Below are 20,348 nucleotides of genomic sequence, written 5' to 3' on the forward strand. Positions count from 1 at the left end.
ATTGGCTTGCTAGCCATATAAGAGGCTTGAGCGGTTTCCGCCCAAGTTGGAGGAGGAGAAGGAGGACTTCACATCTCATGAAGAACTCTAAGCGCGCTGTGGAGCTTAACGAACCCAGCGTGTGCCTTAAGAAGGATATAGCGGCCTGATCAACCTCTAGCCTCTCCCCGTCGCCGCCTGATCCCTCGATGTACCCTTCCCTGTGCGCTTTCGTGGAGAGTCACCTTTCGGCCTCTCATCGTGGTATCCAGAGCTCTTCTTGGGTTATTTCGTCCGGTTGATTCGATGGGCTTGCAGTTCTAGAGCTCTCAGCCGGCCTTGGGCCAGAGTTCACGGTTAGAATTCTTGTCCACTCTTCTTCTGTCCTATCTGTAACTGCAACGAAAGCAAGTTTTCCTGCCTGCACCGCGACCATCTACGGTGTAAGTAAAATAATCTTTAATCAACCGCTACGCGTCCGTGCCTAATTCTAGTCTGCCGTGCCGAATTCCCCGACCCACGTGCCAGGGCTGCTGGCCACAGCCCGCCGCGCGCCCCTGAAAGCCTCGGACCACTCCCGGCCTGCACAACTTATAATGGCAATTAAAGGGGGGGGGGGGGAGGAAACTATGAACTGGAAGAGAGTTCCATGCACTGCATTTAGGTTGGTACTCCAGACTTCACTTTGATACAACTGAATAGTTAGTTACTCAAGCATATGTCCACACAGCTGCGTGCCTGAAGATGTCCACCTATCACCTGCATTCCCAAGACAGCTTAGTTTATAGAATTATTTCCAGGGAATGGAGGGGAGGGTTGGTCATTTTTGGATGTTTCATTAGGGTTCTGCATTGAAAATAAACCCTACAATATTTTTAACATTTTATAACTACGCAGTACAAAATTAAATTCATATCTCAGCTGTGAGTGTTCAACACCGATGTATATCTATGGAGTGTTGTCTACATTTTCAATAATGAAATGTGTTTGCTATACATTTATTTTTGGAAATATGGTTTAAGCTTCTGCGGAGAACATAAGCTGTGGAAAACCAAAGCCTTTCTGAAAAATGGATGAAATCTTGCCCCAGAGAAAATTTGGAAAAATTCACAATTTTCACTATGGCACAATTTCATCACATTCTTTTAAATCACAGTAGGAGAAAGATAAATTTAATCTTGAATCGCTTTTGCTATCGTACACATGTTCCCTACCAATTTTATTTGCAGCTTGGTCCTCTTTCCATCCATCCAAATCTAGCCGTCTATAGGGCTATAGATATAGCTTATCTGATGTGCACTTACAGTTCAAGTACATATAACTATCACTTCCAATGTCAGAGCACTGGTCAGTTACTACTAGCTAATTCTAAAATATCACATCAGAAGCATGATAAGGTGATGGAACTGCGAGATAGAATAAACTATTAGGGCAGCTATTCCATTCTTCAGAAGGACTCATGTTGGATTTCTCTGTCCTTTAACTTCCACTAGGTCCTAGATAAAGAGAGTGACTCATTTAATTATCCTTTGAGGCAACAAATTCCACTTCAGGTGAAGTGTAAGTATTAGGTTTTTTGTGTTTTATTCAGGATCACTTCAGAGGTTAGGGATCTTGGTAGACTGATTTCAAATAGCTTTCAAATAATTTCCCCCAAAAAACCTTGACATGCCACAATGGCTCAGTTAGAATTATAACAATGTTGAGTGAATGAGTCAGATAAAACCTTTGCCTGAATTTTATAGATTGCTGTCCTATTCAGGCCCTTCAAAATTCAGATGCTTTTTTCATATCCCCAACAAACATACAAAGAGTAAGCTTTCTCAATCAACCCATTTACTTTGCACAGATGAAGAAGTTCACTACCAATGCGAAGCTAAAAGAATCTTCTTAAAGGTGATCTTGACTTTATTTGTTTAAAAGCCAGCAGGCTGTGAAAACAAACACCAAATATCTACTGTTTTTATAAAGTTGTAAAAATACCAGTAGGATGATGATCCAATTCTGAGAGTACCAGGAAAATGAAATATATTTCCTGTACTGGATAAGTCTCTAGTGGTTTTCAGAATGATTGAGATCCATCATCTTTATCTCATCATGATTCATCATTCAAACAATAAATGTTCTGCCAAACTCAGTTGACAAATACCCTAACAACACTATTACTAGTAGTGTTTCTTAAATAACACCAGTGTGTTTTTTTAAAAATACATTCTTGTATTCTAAATTCTTCCAGACATTTTAAACTCTGAACAACTTTTCAGTACTTCACTGGCATCAACTATATGAAGGCTTAGTTGAACACAGTATCAAACGACTTGGGAAGGATATCACCAGATCATAATATTTCATAAAAGTTGTTCAAACATGATGTTAACTTTGCTGATCTTGGAAGCTGTCATGAAAATAACTTTTCTATTTTGAGTGAAGCTACCTAAAAATAAGCCCCACACAAGAACAATCTTCCTGATGAAAGTAGGAAAATAAGTGGATAATGGTTTAAAATATACAAAGGAGTGCTGATTAACATACTAGAGTGTGATTGTAATAATTACATGGGTCAGAGAGATTTGTGATAATGAAACTGAAGAAACAGTGTCTTTATTGGCTACTTTTGCTAAGGTATCAGCAAAATTGGAGAAAGAATCTATTTTTTCTCGTTTTGTTGAGAATTTCCACAAACACAGACACACACATATATACACACAACTTGAAGAAAGATGTACATTTTGCACTAAGTTAAGAATGTAAGAATTGTCATTTACTGGGACAGACCACAGGTCCATCTTGCAGAGTATCCTGTGTCACTCAGTGGCAGGGAGTAGATACTGAAAAGAAGAGTGAATTAGATATGAAGTAATATTAGAAGTGTTGTTGATACTTCATTATGTTGACCTGTTTTATTGCCATTTTTTGTATTATAATAAAATCTTAGAGTTAAGCTCTGTTTAGACACACAAAATGAGAAAGTCCTTGCCCGAAGAGGTTAGACCCAGATCCTGCAAATACATATTCATGGGTTCAGATTCCAAATTTTGACTAGTGCATCTAACTTCAATGGGAATATTTTGAGTAGGGAAGTGAAACATGCACGCAAGTGTTTGCAAAAGTCTGAGCCTACACAGACAAGACACCCAAAGGCTGTGAAGAAAAATGGATGAAGTAACTTGCCCAGGATTATAGTCTGTCAGTCGCAGACAGAAATAGAACACAGATCTCCTTAGACTCAGTCTAATGCCCAGTCTGCTAAATGAATGCTGCCTCTTCAAAATGTCCATTACATTAAAAACATCTTGAGAAAAACTTTTAAATGGATGTTTGCATTTACAATTCAGGAAGTTAACCACCTAAAACTTGACTTTCACGTGTCCACAATTTTTTCTTGAGAATAGTTTAGAGGCAATTTTAGAGAGGTTGGCTTCACACACCAGGGTAAAATAGCCTACACAGATTTGTTAGAGTGAAACTAATTAGAAACTGTTTTCCCAATGAAGTTTAAAGGATGAGAGCTCAGATACATTATTCACCTTTAGTCATTTATTCCATACTGTCCTCAAACACACAGAAGGTACTTTAATATTAAATTTAACAAATTATAGATAATTATTTCTGATAGGTCATTCCTCTTTATTACAGAGAAAAATAATTTGTTTTCTTTTCCTATAAGTCTACAAAATAAGAACAGTCCAACAACAGATGTAGGCTTCCATGTCTGGAAAGGGTTGGGAATCCCATATTTTAACAGTTTTTGATATTTCAAAACCAACTAAATTTAGAGATTACACTAAAGAACAAAAAGCCATTTGACATAGGAGTCCTGACAGTTAATACGGGAATACTTTCCAGCTCCCTAAACCATTTAATACTGTGTTCAACTAAGCCTCCAAGCAATCAAGGCCAGTGAAACAAATGAGAAACTGTTGCAGGAAGTGAAAAGCGCTATGGCCCAGATATGCAGTTCACCTTAGAGCCATTTATTTTCTGTTGTCTCCTAAAATATAATCTCCAAGCTCTAAAGACCTTGAAGCAATGCTCAACTGTTATGGGATAAGATATAGGTTTCTGTTCCATCTTCCTTCTATTTCTTGTTTGACATTTTTTATTATTATTATTTTGGGGGTGGAGAAAGGATGACTACTACTTCCTGTGAACATTTTACCCTGGGTCTAGGTCATGGAGGTGGACAGGACTGTAGCACAGGATGTTACTGTAAGATATGTTGGAAGCTCTATGACTGCTCATATTCTCTCAAGATCTGTGAAAACTGATGAGGTAACAGTGCTATAAATGATGTGCTTCTTACATGACAAGTGGAGCTCATCTGACATTCAAACACCACACAAGAGCTTAGGAATCAAAGGGTGCCTATAAATGTGCAGTGAGGCTGCTCCAACTCATTGTACTTACAGCGCATTGGAGCAGATTTGATTAATTGAGCCTGCTGGAGTGTAGTAATTACTGCACTGCAGCAGACTCCAGTGCCATGTGCCTCTGTGTCCCTGAGCTGAAAAATGGGGGCCAGGGTGCTTTAACTAAAAATCATTTGACTAGCTTTAGTTAAAGTGCACCATTTTTCAGTGCGGAGGCACTGATACACATGAAGCTTTGAGCACTTTAATTAGAGAGGCTTTTGGAACTGCTCTAATTAAAGCCTCTCTCCCATCCCTGCCATTGCCAGAGCATGTGTATAAATGCCCAAAGAGGACCAAAAGACAAGAGAAATAAAAAGGATGACTAAGGGAACCACTAAAACAATTTGGTCAGATGAAAGAGTTGGTTGAAGCTAAAACTCAAGCAAGTTTTACTTCAGGATAGAAGAAAACATTTTTAAATGTTCATAGCCACTGTAGAGCCTACTCTGGCTGAAGGTGCACACCCATGATTAGTTAAGTCAGCCTGAAGTTTAAGAATGTTATTGGATTCCTTCTTGATGCTGAACTCCCATGCAGCATTAACAATAAGCAACATTTTCTATCATCTCTGGATTGCTACTATATCCTATCCTATCAGATCATGACCTAGCCTCAGTTTTCATGACTGCGTCCATCTCTATTGACCAGATTACAGAAACTTTATACATCTAGGCATGAACCCATGAGATAGATGCAGGCTACTGCTACAGAATCCGGCAGCTCATCTCCTCAGCACCCTAGGTTGCCTTTAGCATTTTATACCTATCGTTGGCTGTCTACACTTGGTTCCTACAAAAATGTGAATCAGATTCAAGCTGTTGGTCTTTGGCTTCCTGGTGCTTGATGACCTAGGTTCAGGATATTTAAAAAAACAACAACCCTTAATGCTCCAGAATGAGCACCATAATCAACAAGTTTGCTCTTTTGGCATGATGGAACTCTTCCATAAAGGAAAAGTTGTTCTGTGTGTAATGAATACTATCCTGGGAACCAGCTCAAAACACTGAAATGATTTGAGGAAGTAAAGACCATTACAACCTTACATCAGGTCCCATTCAAAGCGCAGGGCATATTTTGCTGACATGTCTTCTCTAACAAAAACAGAACAACATCAGTATTGAAAAAGAAAACCTACCAAAACAAGACTTAGCTGTACACATTACTCTCTTTTGGTGACAGAATGAAAGCATAGACAAACCAAATGCAACAAATTTAAGTCAGCAAGTCAAGATACTTCACTCAATATGAAGCAGCACTCATCTTACATTGTATGAAAACATAGAGAGAATAGAAAAGAATTCAATGACACTGAAATAGGGTTGGCAAGCAAGTCGATTGGCCAGTCAAATATTGTCAATTGACTGTATATTTTTGACCTGTCAAAGATTATAGCAATTTTACTAAAAAAAGCCCCGACTCCCCCCCCCCCATTTGTTTGTAGTTTTCTTGATAAATATATTATTTTTCATTTTGACACATTTCTTAATGGAAAAATTGTGCCTTTTTTCTGTGTATTATTGGACCTATTGGCATTTTTAAACCATTTTGACTAATATTTGACTGAACTGTATTTGCCTAGTCAAATACCCAACCCTACATTGAAACGAAGGTAAAAGAAAAAAAAAAAAAAAAACGAACCTGGAAGAGTAAGAAAAAGGTAGACTGCAGTCCAAGGAAGTATATAGCAAAAGCCCAAATACAAGAAATGTCACTTAAACTGGGGAGTAGCTTCATAAATGTATACCTTTGTTAGAGTTCTAAAAGAAGCTGACACAGAATTGTTTTATTAAAAAAATATGATGGCTTTTATGTACCAGTAAATTCCTGGCCTGACTTCAACATAACTATGATTGTTCTGCCCATCACATTCATAGAATGCACTTGTTTTCCAGTGCAGTGGATCTTAATCTAGTTACAAGCAGACAGGCTTTCAAATAAACCATGCAATCAGCAGTAATTAACACCTTGTTAGTAACCTTGTCACAGAGGGTGAAGACAAAAAGGTGAGAAAGGTTTAAATGATCCAATCATCCCCAACAGTGACCTTTGTAGAAGATGATGAAGGAACTTGGGTAGGTCAGCTGGGAAAGACACTTACTGCCGGTCCTTTTCCATGAAAAAAGGACAACAATTTTCAAATCTGTCAAATTGACATCTTTCAGGAACTCTACAGTCACTTCACATTTATTACTTTGGAATTTACATTTGTGAAAATGGGCCTTTAATGCTGGGAAGTTCAAAACATGGTGAGATAGCAGTGCCCCCGCTCTTCTCTTTTACAGCTGGTCATACTTAAATGCACTTTAATTGTCTATAAATCTGATCAGAGACATACTGGGTCAAATTCTCAGCTTCTGTGAATAGACAAGGCTCCATTGATATTTATGAAGATAATGGCAAGTGACACTCCTGGATAGCTAGCCCACAGTATATAAAGCATCCATTACTTATCTCATTTTGCCCAATCACAAACAAAAATTTGCATTGATCAGAAATACTTACTGCAGTTCTCAGCCTTTTTATTTCGGTGGATCACTGTCTTTTGGGTGGGTGTGCTGAAAAGGCTGCTCCAGTTGACTGTATGGTAGTAACACAGATTACTGTTGTCAGTTATGTAGATGTTGCCTGCACTGATCTGTTTCAAGGACTGGAACTGTAGAGAAGTAATCCCCTGCTGCTTGAGGATAAGTAAGGAAAGGCCACTGGAAAAGAAACATAAATAGACGTGCATTAGCCCTGGAATGTGGAATTTAAGTTACCTGGGTCTTTTCCATTAGAATGGTTTTAAATGTATAGTTTTGAAAAATACACTTTTTCTATAGGAAATTTTTCTTCAGGTTTTTTTTTTTTTTAATTCCATTATTTGTTCAAGAAAAATCAAAATGATAGCCTCCCCAAATATCATTTGGAAGGCATTTTTCAACTACATTTTCTGCCTTCAGAGAGAAAATAAAAGTGACAAAAGTAACCTGTGCTGTCATTGGACAAGCAAAAACCAAGTACGCCAGTATTCAAAAAACAATTTATGCAGAACAGTTGTCACAAAACAATTTGTAGATGTTGGCTTTTCTTTCTGAGTGGGGAGGGGGATGTTCTTTCCAAAAACATTACATTTTTCACAGGAAGGGATTTCTGAACAGCTCTAGAAGTCATCTTAATTGTAAAATAATTATTAAATATCTCATTTGAAAAATGAATTAAAAAGAATAACTCAAAAAGGGAATTTAGTTTCAATTGCTGTCAATATTATTCATACACAACACATTTTAAAGAATCAAAGGACATGAAGTATAGTTACATGACCATGGAGAACTGAATGAACACATAGAACCACTTAGTTTGAGGGTGCAAACAGACATAACAGTTGACCCATTGCAAGCATATCACTGCTTGGGAATGGTTTCACAATTGTCCCTGGACAGAAGTGTCCACACATACACTACTAAGGGTTTTAAGTAGAAACCTTCTCTTTTAGGGACTGTACTGCTCCCATAATGCCACCAGAAGGTGGTAGAGTACCTAGACCAACATGCCTTCCAGGGATCAATGAGTTTCCCCAGAATTTCTAGAAGGGGAGGAAGACCTAGCTTGGGGAATGGGGTTGGAGTGGAGGGGTTGCCTGTACCCCTTCTTGTGATTCTGAGGGGGTTGGATTCTTTGGGGTTCCTCAAGAACTCTTCCACTTTTTCTAACTACTCAGTTACTTTTCATTGCCAGTAACGGCATAGAGATGTGTGTGTAGGGTGGAACCTGCTGGGCAGGGCTGGCTGTAAAAGTACAGCACAGGGTGCAGGAACAATTAACAGTTAATGGGCTACTTCATTTCAAATTGAACATGGAAATGACAGCCATTTGGTTCTAGTAAGTGCCCATTGTACAATGGTTCTTCTCCCCCTACCCCCACAGCTTTAAGTTTCCATTGTGCAGGACTCTAGTTCCCCCCCACCACCACCCAGCAGGGGTTTACTGTTACAGGCACAACCATCCATCCACCACAAGCAGAGGACTACAAAGACCCTCCCTCTAGAACCTGTCTTCCCCTCCCCACCAAATAAGCTTGGGCCTCCTGCCCAGGATCCCTAGCATTGAAACAATAGTGAAACTGAAACAGAGGCTTTGCACTTTCCCCATCCCTGCACACTGTGGTCTCTATAGGCAATAGATCTTTGGGTAGTACAGTCCTGGCTAAATCACATAGCAGCTCCATTGCCCTACAAGGGTTTGGGAGTAGAGGGTGAGGAGCTGGGTGGCTAACTAGTCATGGAATGCTCTGTGTCCACTGAACCAGTTCAAGGAGGATTGGTTCAGAAAAGTACTTGATTTTACCAGCATGCTTTGTAACATTCTGGGAAGTTTAAAGCGGTCCAAAGTGGCCTGAGCATCTGGATTCTTGGGATTTAAAGTGTATTTAGAACATTCTAAATATTACATTTGTCCACACCCTGAGACAACAGAGGAGCCCTGCCAATTTGTCTTCTGGAACGTGACAGTGCTGTAAGATTATGGTAAGGGAAGGTAACGGGATAAGGATGTTCATGCCACTACTATTATTGGATGTTTGTAGCACCTACTGCACAAAGTCATACAAGCTATAGTTTCATCTATTTTCACTATTTAAATTTACAGTGCTATGCTCATAAGTATAAAAAAATAAGGGGTACAGGGGAGATTAATCTTGGGCTAGATAGACTATAAACAAAGGAGAGAATGGTAAAAGAATGATATGGAAAATGGATTTAAGTCTTCTTTTCAGGTCAGATTAAAAGTCTTATTTCTTCCAACAATATTGGAAGCTTTAATGAAACACCTCCAGTCTGCCATTACATACTTTTTTCTTATATCACAGTATCTTATTGTCTCACTTCTTTCTCATAGCAAGAGTAAGTCTTCACCTGTACAATGTAGATATGCCTTTGCATATTATGTTATGGATGCAAATGAATGAAGCCAAAATCCCTTTTCTGGGTATTATCTACTTTTTTTTGAATGGTTGTAATTGTTTTCTAGCTATTCTAAATAAAAATCACTGCTTCAAAAACTGGATACAGGGCTGTAATTCAATCTCAAGGTTTCACTGCTATTCATAATCTACTTGGACTGTTGTTTACGATGTCAGCAGAATCCCTTGACAGATTTACAACATTTTGTGCAATTGGGAATGAGAGGCTACTGTATATATCATACAGATATATTGTTTCATTTCCCCATTATTTCTCACCATATTTTCTTCCCTCTAACACTGACTTCTCCATATCAGCTTTCATATCAAAATACCACTTGTAAAAGTAGAACTAGCTAGCTATTGCAAGTCCCATATGCAAGTACAGGCATTTCAGTGATCATTCTTGCATTTTACTTCTATTATGTTTAGGAAGCAAGATGTACAATATTATGCATGCATTAGGAGTTTCAAATAGCATCTGAGCTAGCATATTCAAATGTGGGTTTAGCTTATGCTAAAACATTACCGAATGGTAGATTATGAGTGATACCAAATTAGTGATACCAACTAACAGGGGTCTGGACTCGATGATCTTCCGAGGTCCCTTCCAGCCCTAATGTCTATGAAATCTATGAAACACGTGAAAGATTTAAAACATGACTGCTAGACTGGGCACACTGTACATTCCTTCATTAACAGTAATTTTTTTACAACAAATTTATTTTCTGGTGGAAAATCGTAAGCTATCATTTTGAAATCAATAAACTCAATAGGTGCAGGAACTGTGTATATGTAACTAGTATTAAGTGAAAAACTAGTTAAAGTTTATAATTAGACTAGTCTTCTTGAGGGATTTTATTCTCTATGGTATTTATATTATAATATTTAAATAGTAATAGCACAGTATAAATCATTAAATTAATAGAGAAAGGCAAATCTTACCTGTAAAGGGCTCTCCCACCTATGGTAACTAAGTTAGAAAACACTCTGAAATCTGTCATGTTTTCAGGCCATGACTGTATATTCAGGTAACCTAAGGAAAAAAAGACAGAAATGTCCCATCATCTCAGCCACTGAGGCTACATTATTGTGTACTTGAATTATGATAGATTATTCCATAATAAAGAGAGAGCAAAGGTCTGGAAAGCAGAATACATAAGTAATGAATGATATGGGACGCCAGCTTTGAATAAGTAAGACATGGCAGTGCAGTCTCTTGCACATAACAAAGAAGGGACTGTACATAAGTTGTTTTAGGAAATTCACACCTAGTCCAAAGCCAAATTTAGGACAAAGCTAGAGAGACACAGTCAGTTCATATTTCCTCAACTCCCCACCTTTTTCTAGTCTAAGGCAGTGGACAGAATCAAATTTTCTAGGAACTGAAGTTGCTGGGATTTGTTAATGTGTGTTTAATATTTTTTTTTTATAGAGAAACTGAGTAAAATAATTGAGCTTTGAAATGACTGAGAATTTCAATTTGTGACATTATAACTTCCGCAGCACTCAACCATATCATTTTTTGAGGGACTTGGAGGGTCAGGTGCACAGCTCACCAAGGATTGAGTGGTATCCTTGCTTCACTAGTATACTACTTAGTAGGAGTGCCCTGCAGAGCAGGAAGAAGCAGCATCTCACAGGCACCACACATGGCACCATGGTTCATTATCACCCTGATTCAACAAAGCTCTTAAGGACATGTCTAACTCCAAGCATAAGGCTGTGGGCAGGTGTTTAATCGCACTGCTGCAACTTTCCAGGAAATCTGAAGTGCTAGGGAAATGTGGCAAAAAGGAGGGCATACAGACATTCCAGTCCCTTGGATAGAAAGCTACAAAGTCACCTTAAATCCAAGATCTCCAGCCAGAGGGTAATAGGGAACTGCTCCTTGGGTGTTTCTGCCACAGGGGAGGCTGATAATTGACTGTCTGCCCTCTTCTCAGTTGGGGGAGGAGGCAGGATATCAGTGAGCAAATGGTAGCTGCTGAAAGGCAGCAGCTACCAAGGACAGCTTGCCCTGCAGGGCCTGCACAGGCCAGAACTGCTTTCCTCCCCCGCCAGAGCCCCAGTTCTTACCAGGTTTTAGCAGTGGTGGCAGGGACTCCCTCACCCTAACCCTAATCCCACCCTTGGCAGATCAACAAAGAGAGCAGATGGGAAGCAGGGGGAAGTTGGGGGAATTCCTACTACCACCTGAACAGTGCAGAGATGGTTCAAGCTGTGGTGGGAATTAGCATCTCCAGTGGCCTTCTTCCATCTTTCTGGCATGTAGCCAGGACTTCCTCTCCTACCTAGTAATCAGTAGGAACCTATCCAAATCAAGGTGGTAGATGGGAGATTTTACGGGCTGACCATGGCACCAGACACCATTTTCATGGATTTATCACAAGGCCCGCCCCCCATGCCTCTGATTGGCCAAGGGCCCTGGTGGCCCTGCCTGTTGCTGCTGATTGACCAAGAGGGCTGTCTGTCATGCAGCCCCATCCCTCATCCCTGACTGGCCTAGAAGGCTGCCCATCGTGTAGCCCTTGTGGTAGAGAGGAGTGGGGCTACATGACAGGTATCTCTCTCTGCCAGGCAGTGGCAAGTGGCGGGGGGTGGTCACCACCTTGACTGCTCCCTTTTGTACTGGCAGCTCCCCCTGGGTACACCCTAGTGGGCTGCGAGGCCAGGCCACAATAGTTATGAGAGCTGCTGGCTCCTACGGGGAAGCCAGCATTGTATTTTTAGTAAGTTTTTTGTTTTCGGGTTGGGGGGGGTTTTTTGTAGATTTTGTGGACAATGCCTGATTTCATGATTTCCATGAAATCTGTGAAACCATGAATTAAGTAGGTCCCTAGTAACCAGGTCCTGGCACTATCTGCAACATGTGGAAGGGGGAGAGAGAGCAGAGGATACTGGCATCCTAGCAATCAAAATTATGCTGCATGAAACTGAACATGCATTTCACATGGCACTGGAAAACTCAGCTCTCCAGTAAAGTTGCAGCTGGGAAGAGCTAACAGTTTATGACAGCATCAGTTTGATTTTTTTTCCACCATACACTGCTTGAATGCCTATATGCTCACTTTTTGTGCTGGGAAAAACACATATGTCCTGATGCAAAGGTAACATCTGTCCATGGCCTGAGTAATCCCCCTCAAATCAAGGAGATTAAAAGCTGTGAATTTTAATGGGACTGTTCAGGTGTTTAACTTCTGACACATGTTTAAGTACCATGTTGAAACAAGGGCTATGTTATCTAAGATGTTTCCCTAGTTAGGGTGAGAGTCAGAATTTACTTTACCCAGGTAACCCCACTGACTAATTGGGGCTACATTCCATATTAATTAGGATACAAGTTGCATCATTTTATTGAGTGGTGAAAAGGTTAGGGAGCCATGTAATAGAAGGTCAATTAAAAATAGGAAGAGCTTCCCCCCAGAAGCATTTTTATGTGCATACCATGATTGTTGCTTTTCCTTAATTATGTATATAATATCTTGGAAAGAATAACTGGAAGAGAACTCATCATTAATGAGTTCTTAAACCCTGCAAGATGAAGCTGTAGCAAACAAGATGCAAGTTCATGGAGCATTAGTTGGAATTCTAGTCATATGTCTCCTATGAAAGTGTGACACACAGATGGGAAACACTTACTTAATTCCTCAGTAGAAATGCTTTAAAATTAAACCTCTATGTTAGAGCAGAATTCCTCAACAGTTTTCTATGCTGTGGCCCCTATTTTTTCAGCAAAAGTCCTCCGAGGGTTGCCATCTTGATGGCATGTAGCAAGGATCTCCATCCTACTTAGCAATCAGGTCCTGACATCTCTTTGCCACCCTCTTTCTAAAAACCCCGGAATTGGAGAATGTTTTGCATTAACTGAAATGAAGGAAATGCACTTGTGGATAACAACTGGTATGGATTTGGCTAAATGTTTATCAAATTTATGGCACTGTCTGTATCCAAAGGTTTCTGTGTGTTTCAAATAAAAACAAATGTCAAAGACAAATGCAAAATGAGAAAAGAGATCAAGTTATATAGCATCAGAACTGTGTGTTACCTGTTATCTCTCTCACTGTTTGGAAGATATTTAATTTCTCTGGGTCGATAGCTGCAATTGTGTGATATGGGTCCCTGGAAGATTAGAAGGACACATTGTAATGTTCTGAATATAAAATGAGCAAGGTTATAAAACTTCTTCATGAAGTAGCACTATTCAGAATGTCAGCACTTCGCTTTTAGCCATTCAAATACACCAAGTCATTTTCCAATTTCTTTAAACTTCCTGATACTGCAAAGTCCTGAATGAGTTTGTAGCCTTACGTTTCCCAATTTATACTGATAGCAAGAGATGAGGCTCAGCATATTGAACCATCAGGCTACAAAAATTTTTGGTAAATATTTAAATTTATGAAATGCAGTGGATTTTCAGCCACTGATACGCATGGCCTCAACCGGTATGGGGATGTTCATTCAAACTAATCTTCAAGATATAGTGCTGAAAATGAGTTAATGCCATGACTGTTAAAGCAATACTAATATCATTAAAGTTGTTACTAAAAGTAGTCTAAGATTTTCAAAAGCAACCAGTGACGTAAGGGTGGCTCTGTTAAGTAAGTTAAAGGATTTGTGTTTTCAAAAAGTGTTGAATGTCAACTCTTTTGAAAATCAGGACCCCCACAAAACTGTGTTAAGTTTTTCACCTCCAAATTGAAGCAGACAAAACCACGTAAAAAAACCCTAAATCAGTCCTGCAGCTGCTGGAGTAGGCCAGGGTACAAGTGACTTTCATTTCATGAGCCCTGTCATCAGGCAAATAAATATTAATGTAGTACAACAAGAGAATGCTCTGAAAATACCCCCTAAATGCAAAAGAAAGTTTGTTACGCTGTGACCCCTTTGTGGAAGAAAATAGATATAAAGGCTAACCCAGAAAAAGTGACCTTTCACGAGTATGAAGAAAAAAGGTCTTGTGTGATACTGTGCTGTGGGATGTTTGTATTTTCAATTAATATGCCTGGGATAGAAAACAACTTTAGTAGAAGTGAAGTGCGCATTCCCAACATCTTTTCATTAGACTTTCCAAGAGGAAAATTGCTTAGAATTGATATATATGGATGATCAAACATGCTGCCTTTGGAGCCATGTCCTCAAACTTCAGTACAGTAATAGAGTAATGGGGTCACTTCTAACCTTTATGGAGAGCATTTCCAAGTTAGTATGAGTGAAATGAATTCAGGAATCTTTAACATAAAGCCCAATGGGCCACAGAAACATTAAACCTAATTTTCAACAATTTGGGGCTCTCATAAAAGTAGATGACAGGTTTGACTATTCAACATAAAAATAGAATTTTTTTTCTCTTGCAATCCATTAACATCAAGGAGGAGAAAGAACAAAAAACAAAAAACAACCCCCCCTCCCCACCCCCTCCCAATCCCTCGTTGATAAAAATGAAGCTGCTATATAAAACATTGAAATCTCAATGTCAGGGAGGTTTTAAGGACAAAAAATTACAGTTCAAACCCATAAACAAGAGAAGGTAATGCGTCTGGTGTAGCTATTTGATCTGCTTACTGAAATGTAGGATAATACATACGTTCTTTCCCAAACCATTCCCATTGCACTTCATTTTTAGGCCACTCATTTTATTCGTTCATTTTTAATTATGCTTCCTTCTCCCTTCCTCCCCTCCCAAAAAATGACGTCAGTGACCTTTGAATATCCCATGTACCAAAGCTATTACTAAATTAAACAGTGTTTCAGGACTTTTTTAGAAGAAGCAAAGAATAATTTACTACATGGTAGTGCAGCCCTCTTTTTGTTGAAGACTTCCTTCCTGAGGATTTTCTAAGAACAGACAAAGGGATAAAGATTTATTTGTCCCAAATGGCCTCATATTCTTTTCTATACTTTCTTTTCCAACGCTGGCAATAAAGTAATCCTTGAAGGGCCCCACTGCAGATAAAGATGCATTCTTCCCATTTAGTATGCTATGCTGCAGGTGCCATTTAGTTTTAATTTCCATTTCCAACTTCCAGGCTTATTGTCAATGTTAGGTGCTAATAGTTATATAAGTTAACATTTTGCAAGCCATTTCATTGAAATGTCTTCTCAAGGAACACTATTTTTGAAAACTACAAAGCTTCCAGATACTTTATTGCAGGAAATACCATTCTTGAAGTGCAAAGGTGCCTCATCCTGCCTTGTCCAATGCTTTTTCAATCTCAAACTGAATGTTAAGTGGTGCATACATATATTAGGCAGAAGGCAGGCTAACTACTTCTCTATGCATATATTAATGAAGTTCACTTCACCCATGCACTTAGGAAGCAAATATGTAGTAATACTGATAAAGGACAATGAAGCTTATCTAAAATCCATTACAGTGGGTGGAAAGATATCTGTGGCCCTCAGTGATTTTGGTTTCTGCTCCCCGCTCCCTGCCCCCTTTTTGGGGGGTTGATTTTGATTCTCTTTCCACTTTATAATAGTTGTCAGGTTAAGCAGGTTAAATAATTTTACTGGAAAAAAGAAGGTGCATCCAGGGCCAGGATACGTGAGTAGGATCTGAGGACAAGCAGGGTCAGGAAGCCAGCAGATCAGTCTGAGAGCTAGGGAAGAGCCACGCCAAGAAGCCAGGAAATCAAGCAGAGGGCAGAGTTGGAGGGCAAGCCACATCAAGAACCCAGAAGCTGATGCAGAGAGCTAATGTAGCAGAACCAGCAAAGCAGTCTTGGGTCAGGTTGAACCTGTTGCCCAGACACTTCCTGTTCCAAATCAGGATTTTATATGGGAGATGTGGAGGGTCTTAGCAGAGTCTTAGAAGTGGACTTAGGCCAGACACTCTGGTAACAGGGAGTGGGCAGAGGGTTAGGCCCTACTGAAGGTTTCACATTGACTTTGACCAGTCTGGGTGGCTAGTTATGGGGAGCAGGTCAAGACAAGCAGCCACAGTGTCAGCCCAAGGGCTCAGATTCAAAGCTGTGGTCTGACAGCAGGAAAACAGAGAATTGTCGGAGTGGAACATCATTTTGCTCTGTAGAATGTGTACAGACAATAGGAAACACTTCATTCTGAAGTGTTTTGAACTTCTAAATAAAGTTTTTTTCCCACGGGTCTATTATTGAAATATTTCCACCATTTTTATCTGCTCACACTTTGAAAGGCATATGAAGTGTTTCAAATGCATGCCTGTACAAGGCCTAAATGAGCAATGAGCATATTGTAGTTTATTAGGTAAAAGATCATTAAAATAAACACTGTTTTCTTAACATCTGCAATTCAAAAATATTCTCTCGCTGCAAAAACATCCCTCAACTCCTCAGAGGCCACTTATAGTCCTACAATATTGAGTGTGCTTATGTCTAAAATACAAACAAAATTAAGTAAAACCTTTCTAAAACTAAAAGGATAGAATTTATCCAGAGTACATGTAAACAACTTCCATAAATAAAATTTAAGTGGCAAATATACATCATTATTATTGCTCTATACTGTCAAATTATTTAAAGCATCATTTGTATAATTGGTGTCCCTTCTCTTTTAATTTCTTTTTTTTTTGTAAATGTATTTTGTAAAATTTAATAATAAGCTTAATTGAAAAAAGTTGACCCAAGACTATAAAGTGCTTTTAATTAATTCTCAAATGTGTTTTGCTTTTAAACAACAGGACATATTATTTTAACCTATTCCAGTTCACAATTATGTTTTATTATGTGATGCAAAAGACTAAGTTGATTGAGATGCCCAAGACTGGTATTAGACCTTTTATTCTTTTGTTTTACACAGGATGCTGTTTAGAGCATTGCATTTTTTCAGCATTAATGCTCTAAGCTTTTGTTCCATTGGACAAAATATTTTAGCTTTTACTCATCCTTTTCTATTTTTTTTAAATAAAATATAATTTGGATCCTTTCACTGAAGAATACAGTTTTGTTCCAAGGTCATTTCTGCCAACATTTCTTGCTTTATGCTAGACAGGTTCATTAATGTGATTCATCTCACAACTCTGCTTTACATTTTTGCAACTAATTCCCTTTTAATACTCAAAATTACATTTCACTTAATGCATCAGCTAAGCCATAGGGCATGTTCAGATTCCTGTAAATTTCTGTGGCTGCCTGTCTTAAATTGACTAGCCTTCTACCTACCATGTGAATTTAACAAATTTATAGCTGGGTCCTTGGTTGGCCACTCCTACAGTTCAGGCAGTGTGAAGTCAGAGCATTGAGCCTTGCAATATCTTGCTCAGTGGGCGCATCTACATGAGATGCTCAATGCCCATTAGACTAATTCTACTAAGCATTAGCATGGCTGGCAAAAATTGTGCTAATGAGCTAAATGAGCAGTAGATTAGTCCAATGGGCATTAAGTGGCACACAAAAAGCTTTCATTTGTGCTAATGCACAGTATTTTTAGTCCAATGGGCATTAAGCATCACCTAAAAGTGTTCACCTGTGCTAATACGCAGTAGCACCAATTACAGTGCATTATTTTGGTGTTATTACATGTACTAAACTTAATATGCTGTAATAATGGCACATTAATGAACATGTAGATGCACCCAGTGCTTACCTAAATCTAGAACAGAGCTTCTTTAAATCACTTTGATCTGGTTCCTTATCCATTCCCATCCTTTATCCCATGCTGCATTAACCTTTCACACCACAGTCCCTGCTTTGAAAGATTAGAAGACCATTTATGTAGTCATAACCTAAATTTGCTGGCTTATAATCATTGACCTTTAAAGTCCTAATCCAATCCCACTGAAGTTGATGGGAAACTTTCCACTGATTTCAATGTGCTTTGGATGAGACTCTAAGTAAACAAGCACTTCAGCTTGATATCCAATCCAAGTATCAGGACATCAGGTGTCTTTTACCTCACCCTGTCAAGCAGTTTGAGGGCAAATCTATACCCTCGAGACATACTAAGGTTTACCAGCGTGAACTGGGTTCTGTACATGCCACATGCCAAAAAAGAATAGAGTAACAATTGTTTGGTGTGCACTTAGGGTACTTTCAGCGTCATTATCAGACCTTTTTATATGTGAGTGCCTAGTTCCACACTAATGGCAGTTGCATTACATTTTGGTATTTGGTACATGCCAGAAGAGAGTGAATGTGCAGGTCTGCTTTCACAGCAGCAACACCCCATGTCTCAGAGGCAGTAGAAACATACTCTGAGAGAGATCTCTTGCCATTGGCAACTTTATTTTTCTAGATATCAGAATATATAAGACTATGGAAAAATCCAATCAGTTTCATATTAATTTGTTGCAGTTCAGTTAATGGTATCTTTTCCATGATGTGAAGTTCCAAATGTGGATGGGGTGCAAGATATTAGATCTCAACATCCAGTGATGAAAACTCTAAGGAACCTACAGATAAGATGCTAGAAGTTGACAGTTAGAAAGCTATACAGCGGTAGAAAAAATTGAATACGTATTTATTGTTAGTGCTTGCGAAAATAGCTGCAGTACCTGACATAACAGAAAAACATTCCAAGTGTTTCGCTGTGTTCATCCATTTGTAGGACTTTGTTCATTTTAATGGGGAATGCTATACCTCAAAGTGGCAAACTTAATTCACCACAGCTGATGATTGATGCTCACAGGAGGTCTGAATTAGTAAGGAGATCTAATCATACTTTTATTCTACCAAGGCTAATCCTTTCAGGATGGATGACAGACAGTGCAATAGAGCTGGTAGATGCCTTGTATTTCACTGCTGTATCAAAAGAGAATTTCTTTGTCCAAGAAGCATCTCAGGTGGAAAAAAGATGCCCATTCTTACAGTGATACTGACCTTAACTATAACCAACAGTGCATCTAAATACAATCTAAAGTGCTGGTTGAGGTTACATTTTCAATTATATGTTAAAAATATGCTATAACTATTTTTTCCTTAAGAGTGGGAAAATTTAGATGTCAGTCAAACTTTACTTTTTAAAAAAATCTCTTCAGTTGTCCCTGAGCTTTTAATGGTGTTTAGATGCAAAATACAGATATGTATAAACTGAAACACTGGATCTAAGCACTCTTTGGTATATGGGTATTTGCAACTCACACCTGAATATGCATTTCATAGATGACTTATCTAATGGTCAAAGTCCATTGGGAAGTTTTTCAGTTTATGTATATTGTCATAGTCAGTGGAGCCACAAGGATTTGCTCCCAGATATACATCCACATTTTGCAGATAAGGTCATTTTTAGTTCATGATAAGAAATTCAATTGAAGCAAACCATTCTCTGCTTCCCAGCCTCTGAAAGGCTGTCCCTCCAATCCAGTCACAGGGTCTCATAAAGTAATCTTATATCCCAGCTGTCTTCCCCTTTCTCAGCACAAACTTTCTTCTTTGTCCTTTCCTACGTAAAAGCTGAATATAAGTATCAAGCTGACAGAATCATCACTTCACCGAGTGAAGAGAAAACCAATTTAGTTGGGAGCTTCTATTTAATCAGCCATTCCAGAAGCCACAAGTCAGAGATGTCCACAATTAATTCCCTCCTTCTGCAAAACCACAGTCTGCCACAAAGTTTTTGGACTCACCCATGAATCCCAGTGACAAGAAAAATCAGGTTTCCATTGATCTTGGTGCAGTTTATGAACTTGTCAATGTTGCTGGAGTCCACAGTTTGAGCTGACACCAAACTCCCTGTGCCAATGCCATCACACGCTGCCAGAACAAGAAACATGTGAAAACAGCTGGTAAAAATGTTCAGTTAATCAAGAAGTGTTTGCTGTTTATTCACCTGAGAATTTATTTGCTCCAGAAATGGGCAAAATGGTTCTATTAATGGTTCAGAACAGGAATGCTCAATAGGGGTGTGCAAAACAGGCCATATTGGATTCAGATTCTGATTCAGCCTGAATCGGGGGACAGCAATTCAATTAGTTGATTTGGATCACTGTCCCAATTCATTTCACCTGAATCTGAAGATTTGATGCCAATTCAGAGAATCAGCAGTTCGGCCATAGACACAGATTTAAATGTTTTTTATACATATCTTGAGGTACCAGGTGC

General features: G+C 38.9%; 1 protein-coding gene across 10 annotated transcripts in view; it reads right to left on the reverse strand.

Annotated features, from left to right (window-relative positions):
- ERBB4 (erb-b2 receptor tyrosine kinase 4) overlaps positions 1 to 20,348 on the reverse strand; it is a 1,202,068-nt gene that overhangs the window by 294,248 nt on the left and 887,472 nt on the right. For all 10 annotated transcript variants that reach the window (XM_059727137.1, XM_059727134.1, XM_059727130.1 and 7 more), the window contains exons 9-12: positions 19,874 to 20,000; positions 13,379 to 13,452; positions 10,276 to 10,366; positions 6,894 to 7,093 (exon numbers count right to left, since the gene is read on the reverse strand). In XM_059727137.1, the coding sequence (XP_059583120.1) occupies positions 6,894 to 7,093; positions 10,276 to 10,366; positions 13,379 to 13,452; positions 19,874 to 20,000 (492 nt within the window). The remainder of the gene's footprint in view (positions 1 to 6,893; positions 7,094 to 10,275; positions 10,367 to 13,378; positions 13,453 to 19,873; positions 20,001 to 20,348) is intronic.

The sequence above is a fragment of the Alligator mississippiensis genome, chromosome 4 (genome assembly GCF_030867095.1).
Source record: "Alligator mississippiensis isolate rAllMis1 chromosome 4, rAllMis1, whole genome shotgun sequence".
Classification (NCBI taxonomy): domain Eukaryota; kingdom Metazoa; phylum Chordata; order Crocodylia; family Alligatoridae; genus Alligator; species Alligator mississippiensis.